At 50.7% G+C, this 22,805-nt stretch overlaps 1 protein-coding gene across 5 annotated transcripts in view; it reads left to right on the forward strand.

Moving 5' to 3' along the window:
* The first annotated feature begins 809 nt into the window (after positions 1-809).
* The window catches only part of NSMCE1 (NSE1 component of SMC5/6 complex), a 37,318-nt gene continuing 15,322 nt past the window's right edge, over positions 810-22,805 (forward strand). The window contains exons 1-2 of one of the 5 annotated variants that reach the window (XM_074964928.1): positions 810-888; positions 11,503-11,646. In XM_074964928.1, coding sequence (XP_074821029.1) covers positions 11,529-11,646 — 118 coding nt within the window. In that variant the 5' untranslated portion in view covers positions 810-888; positions 11,503-11,528. Of the gene's footprint in view, positions 889-1,554; positions 1,688-9,591; positions 9,676-11,502; positions 11,647-22,805 lie in introns of those variants that run through there. The other 4 variants (XM_074964927.1, XM_074964929.1, XM_074964930.1 and 1 more) reach the window with 4 other exon arrangements.

Consider the following 22,805-nt stretch of genomic DNA (forward strand, 5'->3'; position numbering starts at 1 on the left):
TCCTGCATCTTGGTGGGGGTTAGACTTGATGACCCTTGCAGTCCCCGCTAGTCCTATGGTTTTAGGATTCCCTAAATCAGAGACAGCACCTCCCATTGTAAGCCTGTGTGTTCAGTGGTCTATAACATTCTCAGATAAGCCTTTTGGGGCTGAATTTTCTCATGCATGTTTTCAGCCATGACATATTACTTATTAGAAAGTCTGAAGAAAATATGCGTTTGGCTGTAGACAGTTACAATACAGCATTAGTCTCCCCAAAGTCCATTGACAAACTACACTGTAACAATGGGCTTTTCTTCAATGCAAAGTTAACTTGAGTTACACCTGGAGTATTGCTCCTAATTCAAATCCAATCTACACACAAACCCCTTACCTTGAGCATGGTGGTGTTTTTAACTCAAGTAGGCTGGCCAGTCAGGAGTTACAGACTAAGGGTGAAATGCTGCTGAAACTCGAGTTACTAATGTGACCACTTTGCAGCGTAGATGGAGGCCATAGCCACTCAAGTGCCAAAAGTGGGCAGCATGGCTCAGTGCATCTGATCCTGTGTTCCTGGAAAGGGGCTGGGAGAATCAACTGACATCTCAAGAGAAAAGGTTTATAACTTTCACTCTCCCTCAGGGTAACAGACTAATTCCCTAGGACCAATAGTGAGGGGTGAATTTCAGCTAAGGGCCAATGTTCACAGCTAGGAACCGTAAGCGAAAATACTCCAACTGATCTTGACAGCTGGGATGGCTGCAACCATGACCATGCTGGCCTTCAGTAATGCCCACAATGGCCCACAGCAGCATAACGGCGGCCTGAGGCACGTACAGCAGCACAGCCACGATAGCACACAGTGCCCATGATGGCACACAGCATCCGCGATGGCCCGCAGCAGGCGAGGCAAGTGCCAGACCACAGTACCTAGAAATGAAAAGCGTGGCGAGATCATGCAGTCCACCGCCCTGCCCAGCTGCCAGGACATGGGCAGCAGGGAACACCAGGAGGGCCTGGGGCATGGAGGTGAAGGTGTGGGAGATACCCCAGGGGCTGGAGTGGACAGGCTACTGTGCCGGGGGGCTGGTAACTACAGACATGCTCCAGGGGACTGGCAGTGCCCGGAACGGAGGGAGAGGCAGGAGAACACTGGGCAGAGAGGCTGCTGGGTGAGGGCTGGCAGTGCTGGGGGGGGGGTTGTGGGAGCTGGAGGGTGGGGAAGGGGCAGTGCAGGGGAGGTTAGTGGTGAGGGAGGCGTTGGAGGGGCAGGGAGAGGTGGAGAGTGGCGATGGGGGAGAGGTTGTTGGGGGAGGCGGGGAGAGGGGAAGTGCGGGGGGGTGTTGGGGGAGGGGCAGCGCGGGGGGGTGTTGGGGGAGGGGCGGCGGGGGGGAGTGTTGGGGCAGCGGGAGGATGTTGGGGGAGGGGACGGGCGGGGTAGCGGGGGGGGTGTTGGCGGGGTAGCGGGGGGTGTCGGGGGGGGTGTTGGCGGGGACGGGCGGGGTAGCGGGGGGTGTCGGGGGGGGTGTTGGCGGGGACGGGCGGACTCAGACCAGCCGAGTATCGATGTCAGCAGGCGACAGCGGCGAGCGCCGAATCCTCGAGTCCGCCCGGAAAAGGGGCCGGGCCGGGCCGGGCCAATCAGGGCCGGGGGCAAGCGGGGTTGTGGAGGGGGTAGTTTGGACTTGGGAGGTAAGTGGGGGGCAGGGTAAGTTGTGGGGAGGGCATTGGAAGGGGGTAGGGTAGGTTGTGGGGGATTGGAGGAGGTGGGGTGAGTTGGGGGGCAGGGTAAGTTGTGGGGAGGGCATTGGGAGGGGGTAGGGTAGGTTGTGGGGGATTGGAGGAGGTGGGGTGAGTGGGGGGCAGGGTAAGTTGTGGGGAGGGCATTGGGAGGGGGTAGGGTAGGTTGTGGGGGATTGGAGGAGGTGGGGTGAGTTGGGGGGCAGGGTAAGTTGTGGGGAGGGCATTGGGAGGGGGTAGGGTAGGTTGTGGGGGATTGGAGGAGGTGGGGTGAGTTGGGGGGCAGGGTAAGTTGTGGGGAGGGCATTGGGAGGGGATAGGGTAGGTTGTGGGGGATTGGAGGAGGTGGGGGGCAGGGTAAGTTGTGGGGAGGGCATTGGGAGGGGGTAGGGTAGGTTGTGGGGGATTGGAGGAGGTGGGGTGAGTGGGGGGCAGGGTAAGTTGTGGGGAGGGCATTGGGAGGGGATAGGGTAGGTTGTGGGGGATTGGAGGAGGTGGGGTGAGTGGGGGGCAGGGTAAGTTGTGGGGAGGGCATTGGGAGGGGGTAGGGTAGGTTGTGGGGGATTGGAGGAGGTGGGGTGAGTGGGGGGCAGGGTAAGTTGTGGGGAGGGCATTGGAAGGGGGTAGGGTAGGTTGTGGGGGATTGGAGGAGGTGGGGTGAGTTGGGGGGCAGGGTAAGTTGTGGGGAGGGCATTGGGAGGGGGTAGGGTAGGTTGTGGGGGATTGGAGGAGGTGGGGTGAGTGGGGGGCAGGGTAAGTTGTGGGGAGGGCATTGGGAGGGGATAGGGTAGGTTGTGGGGGATTGGAGGAGGTGGGGTGAGTGGGGGGCAGGGTAAGTTGTGGGGAGGGCATTGGGAGGGGATAGGGTAGGTTGTGGGGGATTGGAGGAGGTGGGGTGAGTGGGGGGCAGGGTAAGTTGTGGAGAGGGCATTGGGAGGGGGTAGGGTAGGTTGTGGGGGATTGGAGGAGGTGGGGTGAGTGGGGGGCAGGGTAAGTTGTGGGGAGGGCATTGGGAGGGGGTAGGGTAGGTTGTGGGGGATTGGAGGAGGTGGGGTGAGTTGGGGGGCAGGGTAAGTTGTGGGGAGGGCATTGGGAGGGGGTAGGGTAGGTTGTGGGGGATTGGAGGAGGTGGGGTGAGTGGGGGGCAGGGTAAGTTGTGGGGAGGGCATTGGGAGGGGGTAGGGTAGGTTGTGGGGGATTGGAGGAGGTGGGGTGAGTTGGGGGGCAGGGTAAGTTGTGGGGAGGGCATTGGGAGGGGATAGGGTAGGTTGTGGGGGATTGGAGGAGGTGGGGGGCAGGGTAAGTTGTGGGGAGGGCATTGGGAGGGGGTAGGGTAGGTTGTGGGGGATTGGAGGAGGTGGGGTGAGTGGGGGGCAGGGTAAGTTGTGGGGAGGGCATTGGGAGGGGGTAGGGTAGGTTGTGGGGGATTGGAGGAGGTGGGGTGAGTGGGGGGCAGGGTAAGTTGTGGAGAGGGCATTGGGAGGGGGTAGGGTAGGTTGTGGGGGATTGGAGGAGGTGGGGTGAGTTGGGGGGCAGGGTAAGTTGTGGGGAGGGCATTGGGAGGGGATAGGGTAGGTTGTGGGGGATTGGAGGAGGTGGGGTGAGTTGGGGGGCAGGGTAAGTTGTGGAGAGGGCATTGGGAGGGGGTAGGGTAGGTTGTGGGGGATTGGAGGAGGTGGGGTGAGTGGGGGGCAGGGTAAGTTGTGGAGAGGGCATTGGGAGGGGGTAGGGTAGGTTGTGGGGGATTGGAGGAGGTGGGGTGAGTGGGGGGCAGGGTAAGTTGTGGGGAGGGCATTGGGAGGGGATAGGGTAGGTTGTGGGGGATTGGAGGAGGTGGGGTGAGTGGGGGGCAGGGTAAGTTGTGGGGAGGGCATTGGGAGGGGGTAGGGTAGGTTGTGGGGGATTGGAGGAGGTGGGGTGAGTTGGGGGGCAGGGTAAGTTGTGGGGAGGGCATTGGGAGGGGATAGGGTAGGTTGTGGGGGATTGGAGGAGGTGGGGTGAGTGGGGGGCAGGGTAAGTTGTGGGGAGGGCATTGGAAGGGGGTAGGGTAGGTTGTGGGGGATTGGAGGAGGTGGGGTGAGTTGGGGGGCAGGGTAAGTTGTGGGGAGGGCATTGGGAGGGGATAGGGTAGGTTGTGGGGGATTGGAGGAGGTGGGGTGAGTTGGGGGGCAGGGTAAGTTGTGGGGAGGGCATTGGGAGGGGGTAGGGTAGGTTGTGGGGGATTGGAGGAGGTGGGGTGAGTTGGGGGGCAGGGTAAGTTGTGGGGAGGGCATTGGGAGGGGATAGGGTAGGTTGTGGGGGATTGGAGGAGGTGGGGGGCAGGGTAAGTTGTGGGGAGGGCATTGGGAGGGGGTAGGGTAGGTTGTGGGGGATTGGAGGAGGTGGGGTGAGTGGGGGGCAGGGTAAGTTGTGGGGAGGGCATTGGGAGGGGATAGGGTAGGTTGTGGGGGATTGGAGGAGGTGGGGTGAGTGGGGGGCAGGGTAAGTTGTGGGGAGGGCATTGGGAGGGGGTAGGGTAGGTTGTGGGGGATTGGAGGAGGTGGGGTGAGTGGGGGGCAGGGTAAGTTGTGGGGAGGGCATTGGAAGGGGGTAGGGTAGGTTGTGGGGGATTGGAGGAGGTGGGGTGAGTTGGGGGGCAGGGTAAGTTGTGGGGAGGGCATTGGGAGGGGGTAGGGTAGGTTGTGGGGGATTGGAGGAGGTGGGGTGAGTGGGGGGCAGGGTAAGTTGTGGGGAGGGCATTGGGAGGGGATAGGGTAGGTTGTGGGGGATTGGAGGAGGTGGGGTGAGTGGGGGGCAGGGTAAGTTGTGGGGAGGGCATTGGGAGGGGATAGGGTAGGTTGTGGGGGATTGGAGGAGGTGGGGTGAGTGGGGGGCAGGGTAAGTTGTGGAGAGGGCATTGGGAGGGGGTAGGGTAGGTTGTGGGGGATTGGAGGAGGTGGGGTGAGTGGGGGGCAGGGTAAGTTGTGGGGAGGGCATTGGGAGGGGGTAGGGTAGGTTGTGGGGGATTGGAGGAGGTGGGGTGAGTTGGGGGGCAGGGTAAGTTGTGGGGAGGGCATTGGGAGGGGGTAGGGTAGGTTGTGGGGGATTGGAGGAGGTGGGGTGAGTGGGGGGCAGGGTAAGTTGTGGGGAGGGCATTGGGAGGGGGTAGGGTAGGTTGTGGGGGATTGGAGGAGGTGGGGTGAGTTGGGGGGCAGGGTAAGTTGTGGGGAGGGCATTGGGAGGGGATAGGGTAGGTTGTGGGGGATTGGAGGAGGTGGGGGGCAGGGTAAGTTGTGGGGAGGGCATTGGGAGGGGGTAGGGTAGGTTGTGGGGGATTGGAGGAGGTGGGGTGAGTGGGGGGCAGGGTAAGTTGTGGGGAGGGCATTGGGAGGGGGTAGGGTAGGTTGTGGGGGATTGGAGGAGGTGGGGTGAGTTGGGGGGCAGGGTAAGTTGTGGGGAGGGCATTGGGAGGGGATAGGGTAGGTTGTGGGGGATTGGAGGAGGTGGGGTGAGTTGGGGGGCAGGGTAAGTTGTGGAGAGGGCATTGGGAGGGGGTAGGGTAGGTTGTGGGGGATTGGAGGAGGTGGGGTGAGTGGGGGGCAGGGTAAGTTGTGGGGAGGGCATTGGGAGGGGGTAGGGTAGGTTGTGGGGGATTGGAGGAGGTGGGGTGAGTTGGGGGGCAGGGTAAGTTGTGGGGAGGGCATTGGGAGGGGGTAGGGTAGGTTGTGGGGGATTGGAGGAGGTGGGGTGAGTGGGGGGCAGGGTAAGTTGTGGGGAGGGCATTGGGAGGGGGTAGGGTAGGTTGTGGGGGATTGGAGGAGGTGGGGTGAGTTGGGGGGCAGGGTAAGTTGTGGGGAGGGCATTGGGAGGGGATAGGGTAGGTTGTGGGGGATTGGAGGAGGTGGGGGGCAGGGTAAGTTGTGGGGAGGGCATTGGGAGGGGGTAGGGTAGGTTGTGGGGGATTGGAGGAGGTGGGGTGAGTGGGGGGCAGGGTAAGTTGTGGGGAGGGCATTGGGAGGGGGTAGGGTAGGTTGTGGGGGATTGGAGGAGGTGGGGTGAGTGGGGGGCAGGGTAAGTTGTGGGGAGGGCATTGGAAGGGGGTAGGGTAGGTTGTGGGGGATTGGAGGAGGTGGGGTGAGTTGGGGGGCAGGGTAAGTTGTGGGGAGGGCATTGGGAGGGGGTAGGGTAGGTTGGGGATTGGAGGAGGTGGGGTGAGTGGGGGGCAGGGTAAGTTGTGGGGAGGGCATTGGGAGGGGATAGGGTAGGTTGTGGGGGATTGGAGGAGGTGGGGTGAGTGGGGGGCAGGGTAAGTTGTGGGGAGGGCATTGGGAGGGGATAAGGTAGGTTGTGGGGGATTGGAGGAGGTGGGGTGAGTGGGGGGCAGGGTAAGTTGTGGAGAGGGCATTGGGAGGGGGTAGGGTAGGTTGTGGGGGATTGGAGGAGGTGGGGTGAGTGGGGGGCAGGGTAAGTTGTGGGGAGGGCATTGGGAGGGGGTAGGGTAGGTTGTGGGGGATTGGAGGAGGTGGGTTGAGTGGGGGGCAGGGTAAGTTGTGGGGAGGGCATTGGGAGGGGATAGGGTAGGTTGTGGGGGATTGGAGGAGGTGGGGTGAGTGGGGGGCAGGGTAAGTTGTGGGGAGGGCATTGGGAGGGGATAGGGTAGGTTGTGGGGGATTGGAGGAGGTGGGGTGAGTGGGGGGCAGGGTAAGTTGTGGAGAGGGCATTGGGAGGGGGTAGGGTAGGTTGTGGGGGATTGGAGGAGGTGGGGTGAGTGGGGGGCAGGGTAAGTTGTGGGGAGGGCATTGGGAGGGGGTAGGGTAGGTTGTGGGGGATTGGAGGAGGTGGGGTGAGTTGGGGGGCAGGGTAAGTTGTGGGGAGGGCATTGGGAGGGGGTAGGGTAGGTTGTGGGGGATTGGAGGAGGTGGGGTGAGTGGGGGGCAGGGTAAGTTGTGGGGAGGGCATTGGGAGGGGGTAGGGTAGGTTGTGGGGGATTGGAGGAGGTGGGGTGAGTGGGGGGCAGGGTAAGTTGTGGGGAGGGCATTGGGAGGGGATAGGGTAGGTTGTGGGGGATTGGAGGAGGTGGGGTGAGTTGGGGGGCAGGGTAAGTTGTGGGGAGGGCATTGGGAGGGGGTAGGGTAGGTTGTGGGGGATTGGAGGAGGTGGGGTGAGTGGGGGGCAGGGTAAGTTGTGGGGAGGGCATTGGGAGGGGGTAGGGTAGGTTGTGGGGGATTGGAGGAGGTGGGGTGAGTGGGGGGCAGGGTAAGTTGTGGGGAGGGCATTGGAAGGGGCTAGGGTAGGTTGTGGGGGATTGGAGGAGGTGGGGTGAGTGGGGGGCAGGGTAAGTTGTGGGGAGGGCATTGGGAGGGGGTAGGGTAGGTTGTGGGGGATTGGAGGAGGTGGGGTGAGTGGGGGGCAGGGTAAGTTGTGGGGAGGGCATTGGGAGGGGGTAGGGTAGGTTGTGGGGGATTGGAGGAGGTGGGGTGAGTTGGGGGGCAGGGTAAGTTGTGGGGAGGGCATTGGGAGGGGGTAGGGTAGGTTGTGGGGGATTGGAGGAGGTGGGGTGAGTGGGGGGCAGGGTAAGTTGTGGGGAGGGCATTGGGAGGGGATAGGGTAGGTTGTGGGGGATTGGAGGAGGTGGGGTGAGTGGGGGGCAGGGTAAGTTGTGGGGAGGGCATTGGGAGGGGATAGGGTAGGTTGTGGGGGATTGGAGGAGGTGGGGTGAGTGGGGGGCAGGGTAAGTTGTGGGGAGGGCATTGGGAGGGGGTAGGGTAGGTTGTGGGGGATTGGAGGAGGTGGGGTGAGGTGGGGGGCAGGGTAAGTTGTGGGGAGGGCATTGGGAGGGGGTAGGGTAGGTTGTGGGGGATTGGAGGAGGTGGGGTGAGTTGGGGGGCAGGGTAAGTTGTGGGGAGGGCATTGGGAGGGGGTAGGGTAGGTTGTGGGGGATTGGAGGAGGTAGGGTGAGTGGGGGGCAGGGTAAGTTGTGGGGAGGGCATTGGGAGGGGGTAGGGTAGGTTGTGGGGGATTGGAGGAGGTGGGGTGAGTGGGGGGCAGGGTAAGTTGTGGGGAGGGCATTGGGAGGGGATAGGGTAGGTTGTGGGGGATTGGAGGAGGTGGGGTGAGTGGGGGGCAGGGTAAGTTGTGGGGAGGGCATTGGGAGGGGGTAGGGTAGGTTGTGGGGGATTGGAGGAGGTGGGGTGAGTTGGGGGGCAGGGTAAGTTGTGGGGAGGGCATTGGGAGGGGGTAGGGTAGGTTGTGGGGGATTGGAGGAGGTGGGGTGAGTTGGGGGGCAGGGTAAGTTGTGGGGAGGGCATTGGGAGGGGATAGGGTAGGTTGTGGGGGATTGGAGGAGGTGGGGTGAGTTGGGGGGCAGGGTAAGTTGTGGAGAGGGCATTGGGAGGGGGTAGGGTAGGTTGTGGGGGATTGGAGGAGGTGGGGTAGGTGGGGGCAGGGTAAGTTGTGGGGAGGGCATTGGGAGGGGATAGGGTAGGTTGTGGGGGATTGGAGGAGGTGGGGTGAGTGGGGGGCAGGGCAAGTTGTGGAGAGGGCATTGGAAGGGGGTAGGGTAGGTTGTGGGGGATTGGAGGAGGTGGGGTGAGTGGGGGGCAGGGTAAGTTGTGGAGAGGGCATTGGGAGGGGGTAGGGTAGGTTGTGGGGGATTGGAGGAAGTAGGTTTGGGGTAACATATTAATCCCCTAATTTACAATGTAAAGTCAAGGGCACATGTGCATGAGACCTGAAATAGCAAGTGGGCAGGAGGAACCTCAGCATTTCCCATGCCAGCTGTGTGCCTGGGGGCTGGGCCTCACAAGCCATCTTAGTAACACTCCAGCCCTGGGCAGTAGAGAGTGAAAGTTACCTCCATCGGAGGACTCTTTTTGCCCAGTGTGACATGAATTTGGAGGATCTCAAATCATTTCATAGCACGGCAAGCAACCATGTCACAACTGGCTTTAAGTGGGTGCCCCCTTCAGTCAAGAGGCCAAAGATCACAGAGTCTGAACTGTTACCTCTGACAGAATGTCCAGGGGAGCCCTGTGGCCCATTGGCAGGGGGCAGATGAAGCTTTGGATGGAGAGGGCTGCAGTAGCTTTTGGTCAATTCACTTTAAAGAGAGAGTGAGCCCCAAACACACTGTAAACCTTTTGTGAATTTTCTTAATCCAGTCCCTAAAGCTGTTGGTAAGACTATGCCCCTGGCAATATACCCTCTGGCTGGTGATAGTGTTGAGAGTTTGGGGAGTAACTGAGCTCTTACATCTGTGTGGTGTGAATAGAGAAGTTACAAGTTCTGTTCCTGGTGCAAAGGCTACTTCCGTCTTGCAGCATATTGTTTCCTGTGGCATCATTTGGCGTTGGTTAGAAAAGCCAGGGAATAGAAACAGTATTCCATGTGCCAATGCTGAAGAAAAGTAAATAGTTCAGGATTTTAACATCTTTTATTATATGCCAGTATGACTGGCAAATATGGGCAGAAAGTAAAGGAGTACTTGTGGCATCTTAGAGACTAACCAATTTATTTGAGCATAAGCTTTTGTGAGCTACAGCTCACTTCATCGGATGCATACTGTGGAAAGTGTAGAAGATCTTTTATACACACACAAAGCATGTGTGCATAAAAGATCTTCTACACTTTCCACAGCATGCATCCGATGAAGTGAGCTGTAGCTCACGAAAGCTCATGCTCAAATAAATTGGTTAGTCTCTAAGGTGCCACAAGTACTCCTTTTCTTTTTGCGAATACAGACTAACACAGCTGTTACTCTGAAATATGGGCAGAGTTGCTCAGTACACAGAAGGGCTTAGGGCAGTGGTTCTCAACCAGGGGTATGCAGAGATCTTCCACGGGTTACATCAACTCATTTAGGTATTTGCCTCATTTTACAACAGGCTACATAAAAAGGACTACTGAAGTCAGTACAGACTAAAATTTCTTAGAGACAGTGACTTGTTTTATACTGCTCTATATATTAGACATTGAAATGTAAGTACAATATTTATATTCCATTTGATTATTTTATAATTATATGGTAAAAATTAGAAATTAAGCAATTTTTCAGTAATAGTGTGCAGTGACACTTCTGTATTTTTGCGTCTGATTTTGTAAGCAAGTAGTTTTTAAGTGAGGTGAAACTTGGGGTACTCAAGACAAATCAGACTCCTGAAACGGGTCGAGTAGTCGAAAAGTTGAGTACCACTAGCTTAGGGTAACTAGTATTTATCACTTTGCCCTAATATTTCCTGCCTCTTTCTTACCTGGCTGTGGGTTTTCTCTCACTGAGGATGGTGTCCCAAGAGGTGGAGAAGGGTTCAGTGGGATGCTTTTATTTAGCACTGTCATAAATATAAAGGGAAGGGTAAACCCCTTTAAAATCCCTCCTGGCCAGAGGAAAAATCCTCTTACCTGTAAGAAGCTAAAGGTAACCTCGCTGGCACCTGACCAAAATGACCAATGAGGAGACAAGATACTTTCAAAAGCTGGGAGGAGGGAGAAAAACAAAGGGTCTGTGTCTGTCTGTATGCTGCTTTTGCCGGGGACAGAACAGGAATGGAGTCTTAGAACTTAGTAAGTAATCTAGCTAGGTATGTGTTAGATTATGATTTCTTTAAATGGCTGAGAAAAGAGCTGTGCTGAATAGAATGACTATTCCTGTCTGTGTGTCTTTTTTGTAACTTAAGGTTTTGCCTAGAGGGATTCTCTATGTTTTGAATCTAATTACCCTGTAAGGTATCTACCATCCTGATTTTACAAAGGTGATTCCTTTACTTCTATTAAAAGTCTTCTTGTAAGAAAGCTGAATGCTTTTTCATTGTTCTAAGATCCAAGGGTTTGGGTCTGTGGTCACCTATGCAAATTGGTGAGGATTTTTACCAAACCTTCCCCAGGAAGTGGGGTGCAAGGGTTGGGAGGATTTTGGGGGGAAAGACGTGTCCAAACCACGTTTCCCAGTAAACCCAGATAAAGTTTGGTGGTGGCAGTGGAAATCCAAGGGTAAAATAATTTTGTGCCTTGGGGAAGTTTTAACCTAAGCTGGTAAAAGTAAGCTTAGGAGGTTTTCATGAAGGTCCCCACATCTGTACCCTAGAGTTCAGAGTGGGGAAGGAACCTTGACAAGCACACAGACCATATGCTTGGCCTTTTGCAATCTCAGTAGACAAGACAGTATTATTCAGATAAAAATGACCAGAAGATGGATTGAACCCCAAACTGTACCAACTATTTTATTGATTGTAATAATAATACCTAGCTTTTATATAATGCTTTTCTTCAGTGGATGTCAGTGTGCTTTCCAAAGAATGTCCGTACCATTTCCCCCATTTTACAGATGGGGAAACAGAGGCACTGAGAACTGTACTACCACTCTTTTATTTGGCTAGTACAATGGCATAATGTATGCAACGTTGTATTTCATATCTGAAAGAGTCCTGGGAAGTAGTGATAATGTTCATAACAAATATCCTAGAACATCAATGTTAAGCCCTATGTGCATTCTGAGCTAAAACTTGATAAATATGCTTGTTTGCCCTAATATAATTTCTTGTCTCACTGGTATGTTCACTTTCCCCAGGAAGGGGATAGGATTAATCCTAACTAAAGCTATATGTGGAACTCCTACAGGTACCTGTGAAGTTGAAATCTCATTTGGAATCTTTTATATAAAGATCAAAATAATTTGTGCTGTTGAGAACTTATTTTTCTTTCTTCAATATGAGATATGGATTGATTTGATAGAAGGTATTCACAAATGTGCGTATAGATAAATATTTTGCTTGAACGTGTGCATCTAATTGCTGTTTATTCCTTCTGCAGCTTTCTAAACGTAGTGTAACATTTCAATGGCTACCCAGATGACTGATGGTCATCGACGGTTCCTGCAGGTGCTGATGTCTCATGGAATAATGGAAGGGTCGGTGGCTAGAACATTACACAGGGACTGCTGTGAAATCCATAAAGGTTAGTCTCATTTCCTTAGAAAAATAGCAGTGTAGTGAATGAGAGAACAGAGTAAAATTGGGCTTTCTATTGCACCCTTCATATTCTGGGTATCCCAAAGTGCTTTCCGGAGCTACCAGTTAGGTAACATGTTGACTTTGTAGGCAAATTGTGTGCTCAGCAGTAGTACACACCTAGCCTTACCAAGACCTCTTTTACTCAGGAAAACATTGGTCAGATCATTGAGGTTATTACTGACACTGACCCGTTTAAAACTGGGATCTCTCTCGTTTTCCTGGTCAGAAGCCAGTGAGATGGGCAGAGGGGATCTTGTTTTAGTGCTCTAATCCAGGACTTTAGAACTCTACATGAGCAGCAGAGGTTCACTTGCACAGATCTGATGGCAGGAGTGGGGCCTAATTATACAAGCAGAAACAGCAAAACTGACTGTAAATACACAGTAACAGCTGAATGAAAAGGAGATTTTCTTTAATTTCTTTGAACTACAGTAGTCAGGGTGTTATGTTGGCAGAAATATTTCAGAGAAGTGTGCTTTTTAAATGGGGAATTTAGTAGGTCCTTTCCACATGAAGTAACATGTCACTAGTTCCAGATTGCAGTGTTAAATCTGACTGTCTAACAGATGTGCATCAGCCTCAGTTTACAAACAGCTACATTCCTGGCTAGCATATACCCTGTAGAAAGTTACGTTAAAATAATGTTAATTGTGTAAACAGCCCAAATAAAAACAAAGACATTTAGGGTTAAACCAATTCAAACCTCACCAAAAACATGTAAAAGCTTTTACAAAAATAACAAGGAGTCTGGTGGCACCTTAAAGGCTAACGGATTTATTTGGGCATAAGCTTTTGTGGGTAAAAAACCACTTCTTCTGTTAGTCTTTAAGGTGCCACCGGACTCCTTGTTGTTTTTGTGGATACAGACTAACACGGCTACCCCCTGATACTTTTACAAAAATAGTGTCTTTAGATTTGCATATTTAAAACTTTATTCATATTTGCAATTAACAGTTTTTAAGTAATGCCTTTTTGGCAGTGTTAAATTTGCCACTTCATCCTTTATTGGAAGGCTTTTCTTTGGAATTTTATATAACATATTTGCCTGGGGGGAAAAGTATCTCTCAAGGCTAAATCCTTCACCAGATTTAACTACATATTCACTAGTCCCTCTAGACACAGTAGTGACCTCTGTACATTATAAAACAGGAATTTTGGTTTTGTGCTTTCAGTTTAATTTGAAGTTCTTTTTCAGTCTTCAATGGTATAGGAATGTGTAATCAATTTAGTTTTGATGTTTCAGAGAGAACTGCTTACTATCTGTATTATACCTTCACTAATTTTGAAAATGTGATGGACAAACTGAAATTAAGCTGAAATGAGTAACATTTTTAGTTAATTAGTAATTTTTAGCAGTAGGTGATACAATCTGATAAAGTGAAAACTAAACTGCTGCTTGCAAAACAAAAACTGAAAGCGTCAAAGGTCACAAGACCTACATCTTTCATATATTTGCAAACAAAACTAATTGGAAAGTAATTAGTACAAAGATATCTACAGGCTTAGGTCTGTAGATGCTTCTGAACCTGAATAGCTTTACCAACTGATGCTACTCTCTCACGTGAGTAAAGTGTTTGTAGGATTGGGCTCTAAGGCAGCTTCTGAAAGTTATTAAGATAAGACAGTTTTGGATAGAAAAAAGTTAAGTGACTTGTGTTGTTTAAGAAAAAAGCCTAGTCCTCTGGATCGAGAGGAGTCAGCTGAGTTGGTTCAGGCACCTGATAAGGATGCCCCCAGAAGCTTCCATTGGAACTTTACTGGGCATGTCTCACTGGGCGGAGGCCCCAAGGCTGACCCGGGACACAGTGGAGGGATAATATCTCCCACCTGCTGGGGAATCCCCCAGGAGGAGCTGGAACCTGTTGTGGAGCAAAAGAAGGTCTGGCCCTCCCTGCTTTCTATGCTGCTGCTGCAATCCTCACCAGGAAAAGCGGCATAAAGGAAAAAGATGATGATGATGATGGAATCCAGGTAGCTCTAGAATATTATTTGGCTTAAATCATGGCTCAGATTAAGTTGGTATGCGGTAGTACAGCATACCAATGCCTCTTAAGGTACTTTCTTGTTCTTCAGAATCTCAGATTTAATGGGAAAAAGTAACTCTCTAGCTGTTATGACTGCAAAGAAAACCTCAACACTGTGAACTGAATACAACCAATGCAGAAATACCTACACGAGTCTGCAGAGAGCCTGGAACGATAGCTCAGAGGGTGAACTGCCCCTTTCATCTTAGTGAGGGGTATGGGTTTGTCTACATGGAGGAGCTATTGTAGAATCAGCTAGGGTTTGAATTTTAAAGCACGCTAACACCCCCCCCCCCCGGCATGGGGAGTTATTCTGCACTAAGGGTGCTATTTTGTGGTTTAGTTTAATCCACTTCAAAGTAAAATCTATTCCAGTCTATTTCCCCATGTAGACAAGCCATAACTCAGGTGCCCAATGATAATTTAATTGTCACCATTGTTCCCTATGTGAGAAAGGGGAAGGAGAGATCACAGAACTGCTCAATCTACTGTGAACTACCTTTAATTTTAGCACTATTGGTGGGGTGGTGTTTGGGAGATACCACTACTTATTTTTGTTCCTTAATCAGAATGAGCCCAGCAAAGTCAGTGGGCATATTCAAACCCCTCAGAAGGGGAGCCAAGCTAAGGAGTCCAGTGAAGCTCAGAGAGCAGGAGTCCTATTTTAAACATTTGTGCAATCTCCCATGAGCAATATCTTATTGTGGTGACTAACATGAGTAAAACAAGGGAGAGTACCATTGCTTCCCCTATATCCCCTCAAATTCAAAACTGGCTTAATTTTTTTTCCTGAAGACACACAAGTCATTGTGCCTTTTTTGATAAAGATATGTATTGTAATTAGCAGAGATGTCCTGAACCAGAGGTCTGGATCAGAGCAACATTGAACATTACAGCAAACTTTACAGCTTGGTCCCAGTTCTGGTATTTCCAGTAGAGAGAAGAAAGTGTCATTACCACTATACAAAGCACTGGTGAGATTTCATCTGAAATACTGTGTCTCCTGTGTTCAAGAAAGATGCATTCAAACTGGAACACGTCCAGAGAAGGGCTAATAGGATGATCAGATGAATGGAGAATCTACCTTATGAGAGGAGACTTAAGGAATTTGGCTTGTTTAGCCTAACATAACAAAGGCTGAGGGGAGACATGATTGCTCTCTGTAAATACATCAGAGGGATAAATAACTTCTCCCTCCCTGGCATTTAAGTTAAGCGCCAGTGTTGGCACACATGGATATAAACTGGCCGTCACCATGTTTAGGCTTGAAATTAGATGAAGGTTTCGAACCATCAGTGGAGTGAAGTTCTAGAACAGCCTTCCATAGGGGCAAAAAACCTAACTGGTTTCACAACTGAGCCGCATAACTTTATGGAGGGAATGGTATGAGGTTGCTTACAATGGCAAGTGGCCCACCTGCAACTGATAGTAGCAAGTATCTCCAATGGCTGGAGATGGGACATTAGGTGGGGATGGCTCTGAGTTACTACAGTGAATTCTTTCCTGGGTGTTTGGCTGGTGGGTCTTGCCAACATATTTAGGGTCTAACTGATGGCCATATTTGGGATCGGGAAGGAATTTTCCCCCCCCGGTCAGATTGGCAGAGGCCCCGGGGGTTTCCCATCTTCCTCTGCAGCATAGGGCATGAGTCACTTGCTGGTTTAAACAAGAGTAAATGGTGGATTCTTCATAACTTGAAGTCTTTAAATCAAGATTGGCTGAGTTACTGAAGTCCTCAAGAGGTTATGGGACTATTAGAGGAGTGGGTGTTTGAGGTTCAGTGGCCTGCAATGTGCAGAAGGTCACGCTAGAAAGATGATCACTATGATACCTTCTGGCCTTAAAGTCTATTTCTAGGCCAGTGAGCTACAGTGCAGTAAAAAGGTTTCAGAGTAGCAGCCATGTTAGTCTGTATTCACAAAAAGAAAAGGAGTACTTGTGGCACCTTAGAGACTAACAAATTTATTTGAGCATAAGCTTTCGTGAGCTACAGCTCACTACTTCAGTCAGATGAATGCATCCGATGAAGTGAGCTGTAGCTCACGAAAGCTTATGCTCAAATAAATTTGTTAGTCTCTAAGGTGCCACAAGTACTCCTTTTCTTAGTGCAGTAAAAGTTAGTTAAATAATTTATCAGAAAGGGTCATCTGTCAGGAAGATTTCCTGACAACAGAGTAGCACACCATAAAACTCCCACCTTCTAAGTACAGTGTATTCAGTCTATATATATATATACAGCTAGTGTGGGATGCAAAAAGGTTGTGAAATTACTCAGATGTGTAGGAGTTTTAAAATGTTATAACCACAATAAATACTCTACCTTAAAGGCCATGTGCCAAGTCAGGAGATTTTGTGAACAAAAGGATCCTGTACTTGAATCATTGAATAAAACATGATTTTACTTTCTTTACATTCATTTCTTGAGCAAACACAGCAACGTGACAGAGCTTTGCTTCCAAGGGCAAATACATCATGCTCTTCCTTGTTTTCTAACAGCATCTAAATAGACCTAGTCAGTATATGCTTTATTTATTGTAGCATTACTGATGTATACTAAACTAGGAAGTGTAGCATTTAATGTAGTTCTTCAAAGTTCTCTATATTCCTGGATATGGACTTCTTTATTGAAGCAATGTGTCCAGATGCACTGGATGTCGTTAAAGTGTAGTATCATAATATCCTTGAGGTCACATCAAATCTAACATGCTATAGAATTAGCATAATTCAATTCAATTAAGCTAAAGGGTTAACCTCCCATGTCTATATCATCAGATGGTTGTATTCCAAGTGCTAGGACATTAGAGTGTGAAATTGGTTTTAAGTGTAAGAGGACACAAAAACAGCCCCTTTCAAATTCATAGAATATCAGGGTTGGAAGGGACCTCAGGAGGTCATCTAGTCCAACCCCCTGCTCACAGCAGGACCAATCCCCAACTAAATTATTAGGAACCAAGTTGTAATGGGGTTCTGCTCACCATAGGTGCACCTTGTGGCTGGGTCTGGAATTGGCTTTCACCTGGTTTTGCTCCTCCTTCCATCAGTTGCTCACAGTGTGACCTCTCTCTCCATGACTCAGGGCGCTTCCTCTTCATGACCTAGCCCTCCAGCCCAGTCACTGTATAGTACTCCCCCTTCTTCAATAAAGTTCCACTAGACAAGCTGTCCATATGCTATCTCAGGCAGTCTTCTATTCCAAGAATAGGTCCAGTGGCTGGTAGGGGAACCCAGGTCTACCCACTACTTCAAGTTCCAGATCCTATGACTAGCAGCTTAGGTCTGCTCAATCATAGACCTGTTGCTGTTTCCCTGGGCTCTGTCCTACCCCATCTTTTTATCTCCTGGCTTATCTTTGGGTTTATCATGGGAGCATACTGTGCGCCTCATGGCTACCTCACCCTTCCCAGCCTCCCTAGTGCAGGATAGAATTCTAGAGCTTACTCTCCCCCTGGATTTCCTCCTTGTCCCTGGACAATTGCCTTTCCATCTAGGGAGTGACTGCACAGCCCTTTACTGCTCTCACTTCCTGGCTGTATACTCCTAGCCCTGCTTCTACAACAGGTGAGGTTCATCTGTAAGTACCGCTTATCAAGCCCTGGCCTCCCTCCAGGTGCAGCATATACAGTTAACCCAGTCAAGGCTTGTGTGAGGCAAATACTCCATCACAGTTGTGCAATAGCTGACCTGTGGAACACCATAGCTAGATGAAGTGATCACATTCCTTTCTAATGTTTGTCACGCTCACTTTTTCCATCATATTTCAAATTATTTTGTAAGTTTTTGGGGGTAGGGAGCATCTTTCTGTATGTATGTACAACACTTGTCTTAGTGGGGCTCTGATCCTGATTGGGCCTTAGATCACTACCATGAATCAGTAACTCCAGAAGTGCTTTTAGAGTATATTCATCGGTAGGATTGGAACATATGAGAGAAAGTGCTCCACATGTCTAGTGATGTCTCTCTGGACTCACTCCCAGCACCCGTCATGGTGGTGCTCAGAATGACTGACTATTTTAAAACTTCAGTTAAAACACAAATATGCAGGATTGTTCAGGATAGAATTGTCTTATGTCCGATTCTGTTAAAATGCCTTTTGCTGATTAAGCTGTGGTGTAAGTCTCTCCAGGGTATAAAACACGTTGTAGCAAACCTGAGAGAGCAAGGCAAACAACTGCAAACATGACTCAAGCTGTGCTCTTACTATCCCTATAATGTCCTCAGCAGTTTGTGGGGGAAGCCTTTGTCACTCCTCGTCACCTCTGTAATACCCTCTCCTCTTTCTAAAAATCTAAAGACCTGTATTTGCATTGTGTGATAGAGCCTAGCATGAACCCTTGTTAAGGTGCTTGCTTTGGTAGAAGATGGTGTGGGGGAATGGCATTCTTTTCTGAAAAGAACTGTGATCCTCCCACCTGCTGTTTCCTCATTTTGGGCTGGGGTATTTTAAGCCAGTGGCTCTCAACCTTTCCAGACTACTGTCCCCCTTTCAGGAGTCTGATTTGTCTTGGGTATCCCAAGTTTCATTTCGCTTAAAAACCACTTGCTTACAAAATCAGAAATAAAAATACGGAAGTGTCACAGAACGCTATAACTGAAAAATTACTTACTTTCTCATTTTTACCATATAACTATAAAATAAATCAATTGAGATATAAATATTACATTTCAGTGTAAATTATGTAGAGCAGTATAAACAAGTCATTGTCTGTATGAAATGTTAGTTTGTTCTGACTTTGCTAGTGCTTTTTATGTATCCTGTTGTAAAACTAGGCAAATATCTAGATGAGTTGATGTACCCCCAGGGATATACATACCCCTGGTTGAGAACCACTATTTTAACCTACCCTTGACCCCACTTGCCTCTTCAACTACTGCCCCATTTCTGTTTAATTTCTAAGTTCATTAAGTGCACTGACTACAATCACTGTTTGGAGTTCCTCTCCTCCAAGTCCATCCTAGACGTTCCCCCAGTCAAGCTTCCACCTTTCACTCCACTAAAAACTCTCTTGCCAAAGTCTCTAATGACCTCTTCTTAGCCACTGCTTAGAACCAGTACTGCATACTCATCTTCCTTGATCTGTTAGCTGCCTTTGACACTGTTGACCATGCTCCTCTTCTTTAAATCATGTCCTTCCTTGGCTTCCATACCTCTGTCCTCTCCTGGTTCTCCTCCTACCTCTTTAATCTTCCCTTCAGCATGTTCTTCGGAGGATCCTTCTCGTCCTCCCTTCACCTTTGTGTAGGTGTTCCACAAGGCTCTGTTCTTTGTCCCCTAGTCTTCTCCTTCTACACCTTATCTCTGGGTAATCTCATCCACAAAGACAAATTCAATAACCATCTCTATGCTAACGACACACAGATTACCTCTTTACTCCAGACCTGTCTCCTTCTGTCCAAACTAAAATTTCATCCTGTCTCTCAAAAAGAAAAGGAGTACTTGTGGCACCCTAGAGACTAACCAATTTATTTGACATCTCCTTGTGGACATTTAACATTTAAGCTCAAATTGGCTAAAACAGAGCTGTTTTTCTCCCTCCTCTCCAAGTCTAGCTGCCTCCTTTCTTGATCACTGTGGACAATACTGTCATCCTGCCTGTAACTCAGGCCCATAACTTGGCTGTTGTCTTTGACTCGGAAATCTCTATAGGTCCTCACCTCTAGGCTTTGTCTAAATCTTATCTATTCTTTATGCATCACACCTCTAAGATATGGCCTTTCTTATCCATCCACACAGCTAAAACTCTTGGCCAAGCTGTCATTACCGCGTCTCTGGATTCCTGCTACACCCCTTTCTAGCCTTGACAAATTAAATCTTTCCCTACTCATATCCATTCCGAATGCTGCTGTAAAGATCACTTTCCTAGGCCATTGCTTTGACCATGTTGCCCCTCTCTTTGCATCCCTTTACTGTTCCCCCTTCTCTCTCACATCAAACACAAGGTGCTTGTCACTTTCTAGGCCCTTTGTGGTCTAACACGCCCACCCTCCCCCCAGCTATCATCTCCAATTTGCTATCCTGATTTTGATCGTCGCCTATGATCATCCCCTGGTGGCAGCCTCCATTGCCCACTTACTAAGTTTTCTTGCAAGCGCCTTTGTGCTTTTTTTCCCATGCTGCCCCTCATGCTTGGGAGGAACTCCTCATAAACATCTGTAAAACTAACTCATTATCCTCCTTCAAAACTCTCCTTTGCCATGATGCCTACAAAAATACGTCCTACACCAGCAGATTAATTATTATCTATCATGCTGACCAGTATTGTCTCACTATTTCTGTGCGCGCCCTGTCTGTATCCATATGTCAAGTCTTGTCTTATCCTTCGATTGTAAGCTCTTTTTAGGGGCAGGGTTGTCTTTTTTTTTTTTTTTTGTTCTGTTTGTGCAGCATCTAGCACAATGGGGTCCTGGCCCATGATTGGGGCCCATAGGCAGAATAGTAACAACTTTGTGGACTGTATCACTGAGCTAGCAGTCACTCATTCATTTCTCCCTGCCTTCTCGTATACCAGCAAGCACCTTTCTTCTTCAGTCTTTCTGTGCTTCTTTAATAACTGGGGGGCGGGGGGGGGGTGGCACAGACATCAGGGCAGCTTTCATCTTCTTTAATTACTACAACTAGAAAGGCCCTGTTTCTCCCCTGCCCCTTGGAAAGCGCATGTTTCTCTATAATATGTGACAGGGTCGGGCCAGATGGCTATAGGAGAGTAATAGAAGGCAGATATATGAGCCCCAGGCTAAGTAGGTCCCTTTTCCCTGGGTAAGGTAACAGGGAAGGTTCCAGAACAATCGGGAACCTTCTGGAGACAATTAAGACAGGCTGATTAGAACACCTGCAGCCAATCAAGAAGCTGCTAGAATCAATTAAGGCAGGCTAATCAGGAGCTCACTTCAGTTTGTGGTGTGCGTGTGAGGAGCTGGAAGCAAGAGGCACTAGGAGCTGAGAGTGAGAACACGGACTGTTGGAGGACTGAGGTGTACAAGCATTATCAGACACCAGGAAGAAGGTCCTATGGTGAGGATAAAGAAGGTGTTGGGAGGAGGCCATGGGGAAGTAGCCCAGGGAGTTGTAGCTGTCACACAGCTGTTCCAGGAGGCACTCTAGACAGCTGCATTCCACAGGGCCCTGGGCTGGAACCTGGAGTAGAGGGCGGGCCCGGGTTCCCCCCAAATCCTCCCAACTCCTGGTCAGACACAGGAGGAGTCGACCTGGACTGTGAATTCAGAAAAACGGCCAAGCTGAGGGCTGCCGTGAAGCTCCAAGACGAGCAAATCCACCAATAAGCGCAAGACTCACCAAGGTAGCGCAGGAACTTTGTCACAACTGGTGTCAGAAGTGAGATCTGGTGTCCGCAGCGCGGCAGAAGGAGGGTGTTTGGAAGAAAAAAAAAAAGGGAAGAGGGTCTATTTTTATTTTTTTCACCACAGTGGAGGAGGTAGTGCGGGCACTGATACAAGCCACGGCTGCCCAGCAGGAGGCTACTCGTGTCCAGGCAGCCGCCCAACAGGAGGCAGTGTGGCTCCAGCCAGAGACTAATCGCCTGCTGAAGGACCAGGCTGCTCAAGACCGGGCTATGTTGCGGGAACTGATAAACCACGTAAAGGCCCTTGCAGAGCTGAACCGCGGCCATGATGGGACGCAGATCATGCGGGCCAGCAATTGGCTGCAGAAAATGACCCGGGAGGATGATGTAGAGGCATACCTCCTGGCCTTTGAGAGGACAGCCCTGCGGGAGGCTTGGCCCCGAGAACAGTGGTCTGGCATCCTTGCCCCATTCCTGTGTGGGGAGGCCCAGAAGGCCTACTATGATTTGCCTGAAGAGGCTGCGGCAGACTACCCCCAGCTGAAAGCAGAGATCCTGGCCAGATCTGGGGGTAACGACCACAGTGCGGGCCCAGCGATATCATGAGTGGAGGTACCAGGAAAACAAAACCCCGCGGTCCCGATTATATGACCTCATCCATCTTGCACGAAAGTGGTTATGAACTGAGTCCCGGAGTCCGGAGGAGATACTAGAGGTTCTGGTCATTGACCGGTACATGAGAGGACTACAGCCAGACCTTCGCGCCTGGGTAAGCCAGAACGAGCCCTCCCCCTACGACGAGGTTGTCGCACTGGTAGAAAGGTGAAGGACGGCAAGGGAGCTGACCCGACCAGTTAAGGAAGAAGCACCCCGGGTTAAACTAGCAGCACCAAGCCCTAGAGCTCGGGTGACTGGGCCACCAGGAGAGCCCAGGTGGAAAAAGAGAGGGGCTGAAGGCCCACCAGCAGCCACAAAGAGTCGGAGCACTGAGGAGGAAGAGTATCATGATGTTAGACTACCCAAACCAAGAGACCGGGGAATGCCTAGGGCTCCATACAGATGTTACGCCTGCGGGGAGTGGGGACACATAGCTGCACAGCGTCCCAATGCCGAGGAGCCTATGCAGTGTAACCTGGGGAACTGGGCAGACCCATGCTCCCTAATCCCCCTTGTGGGGATCTCCCTAACCCTGCATATGTACACTAGACCAGTGAAGCTAAATGGGGTAGAGACCACAGCACTGATTGATTCAGGGAGTGCTATCACGCTTGTCTCGGGGAAGCTCATGAAGCGTAGTCAGCTGCTGTGGGCTAAGCGAACGGGGATAACATGCATCCATGGGACAGTTGGTTATTACCCCCCCATCCCAGTAAAAATCGAGATTCAGGGGAACACTACTGAGGTAGCAGCAGGTGTAGTCCCTAAACTCCCATACCCAGTGCTTATAGGGAGGGACTTCCCAGGGTTTGGAGACTTACTCCCGGTAGGGGAATTGGAGAAAGGGGGAAGCCCTGAAAGTAGTGAGGCATCCACAGTAGACTGTCAACCCCCAACCTTCTCTGAAATATCCCCAGATTTGTTCTCCACTCCCAGACAGCGTAGAAAGACGAAAAGGGAAAGAAGGGCAGCTAAGGCCTTGGGAACCCGAATACTGGCCCAAAGCCCGAGGGTTGCTCTCGTAGGTAGGCGGACCCGAGCAGCTGAAAAGAAGTGCGGAGGTACTGTGAGTCCTGCCCGGAGTGTCAGCTGCACAGTCCCCGTCCCCACTTGAGGGCACCTTT

This window comes from Natator depressus, chromosome 10, assembly GCF_965152275.1.
Source record: "Natator depressus isolate rNatDep1 chromosome 10, rNatDep2.hap1, whole genome shotgun sequence".
NCBI lineage: Eukaryota > Metazoa > Chordata > Testudines > Cheloniidae > Natator > Natator depressus.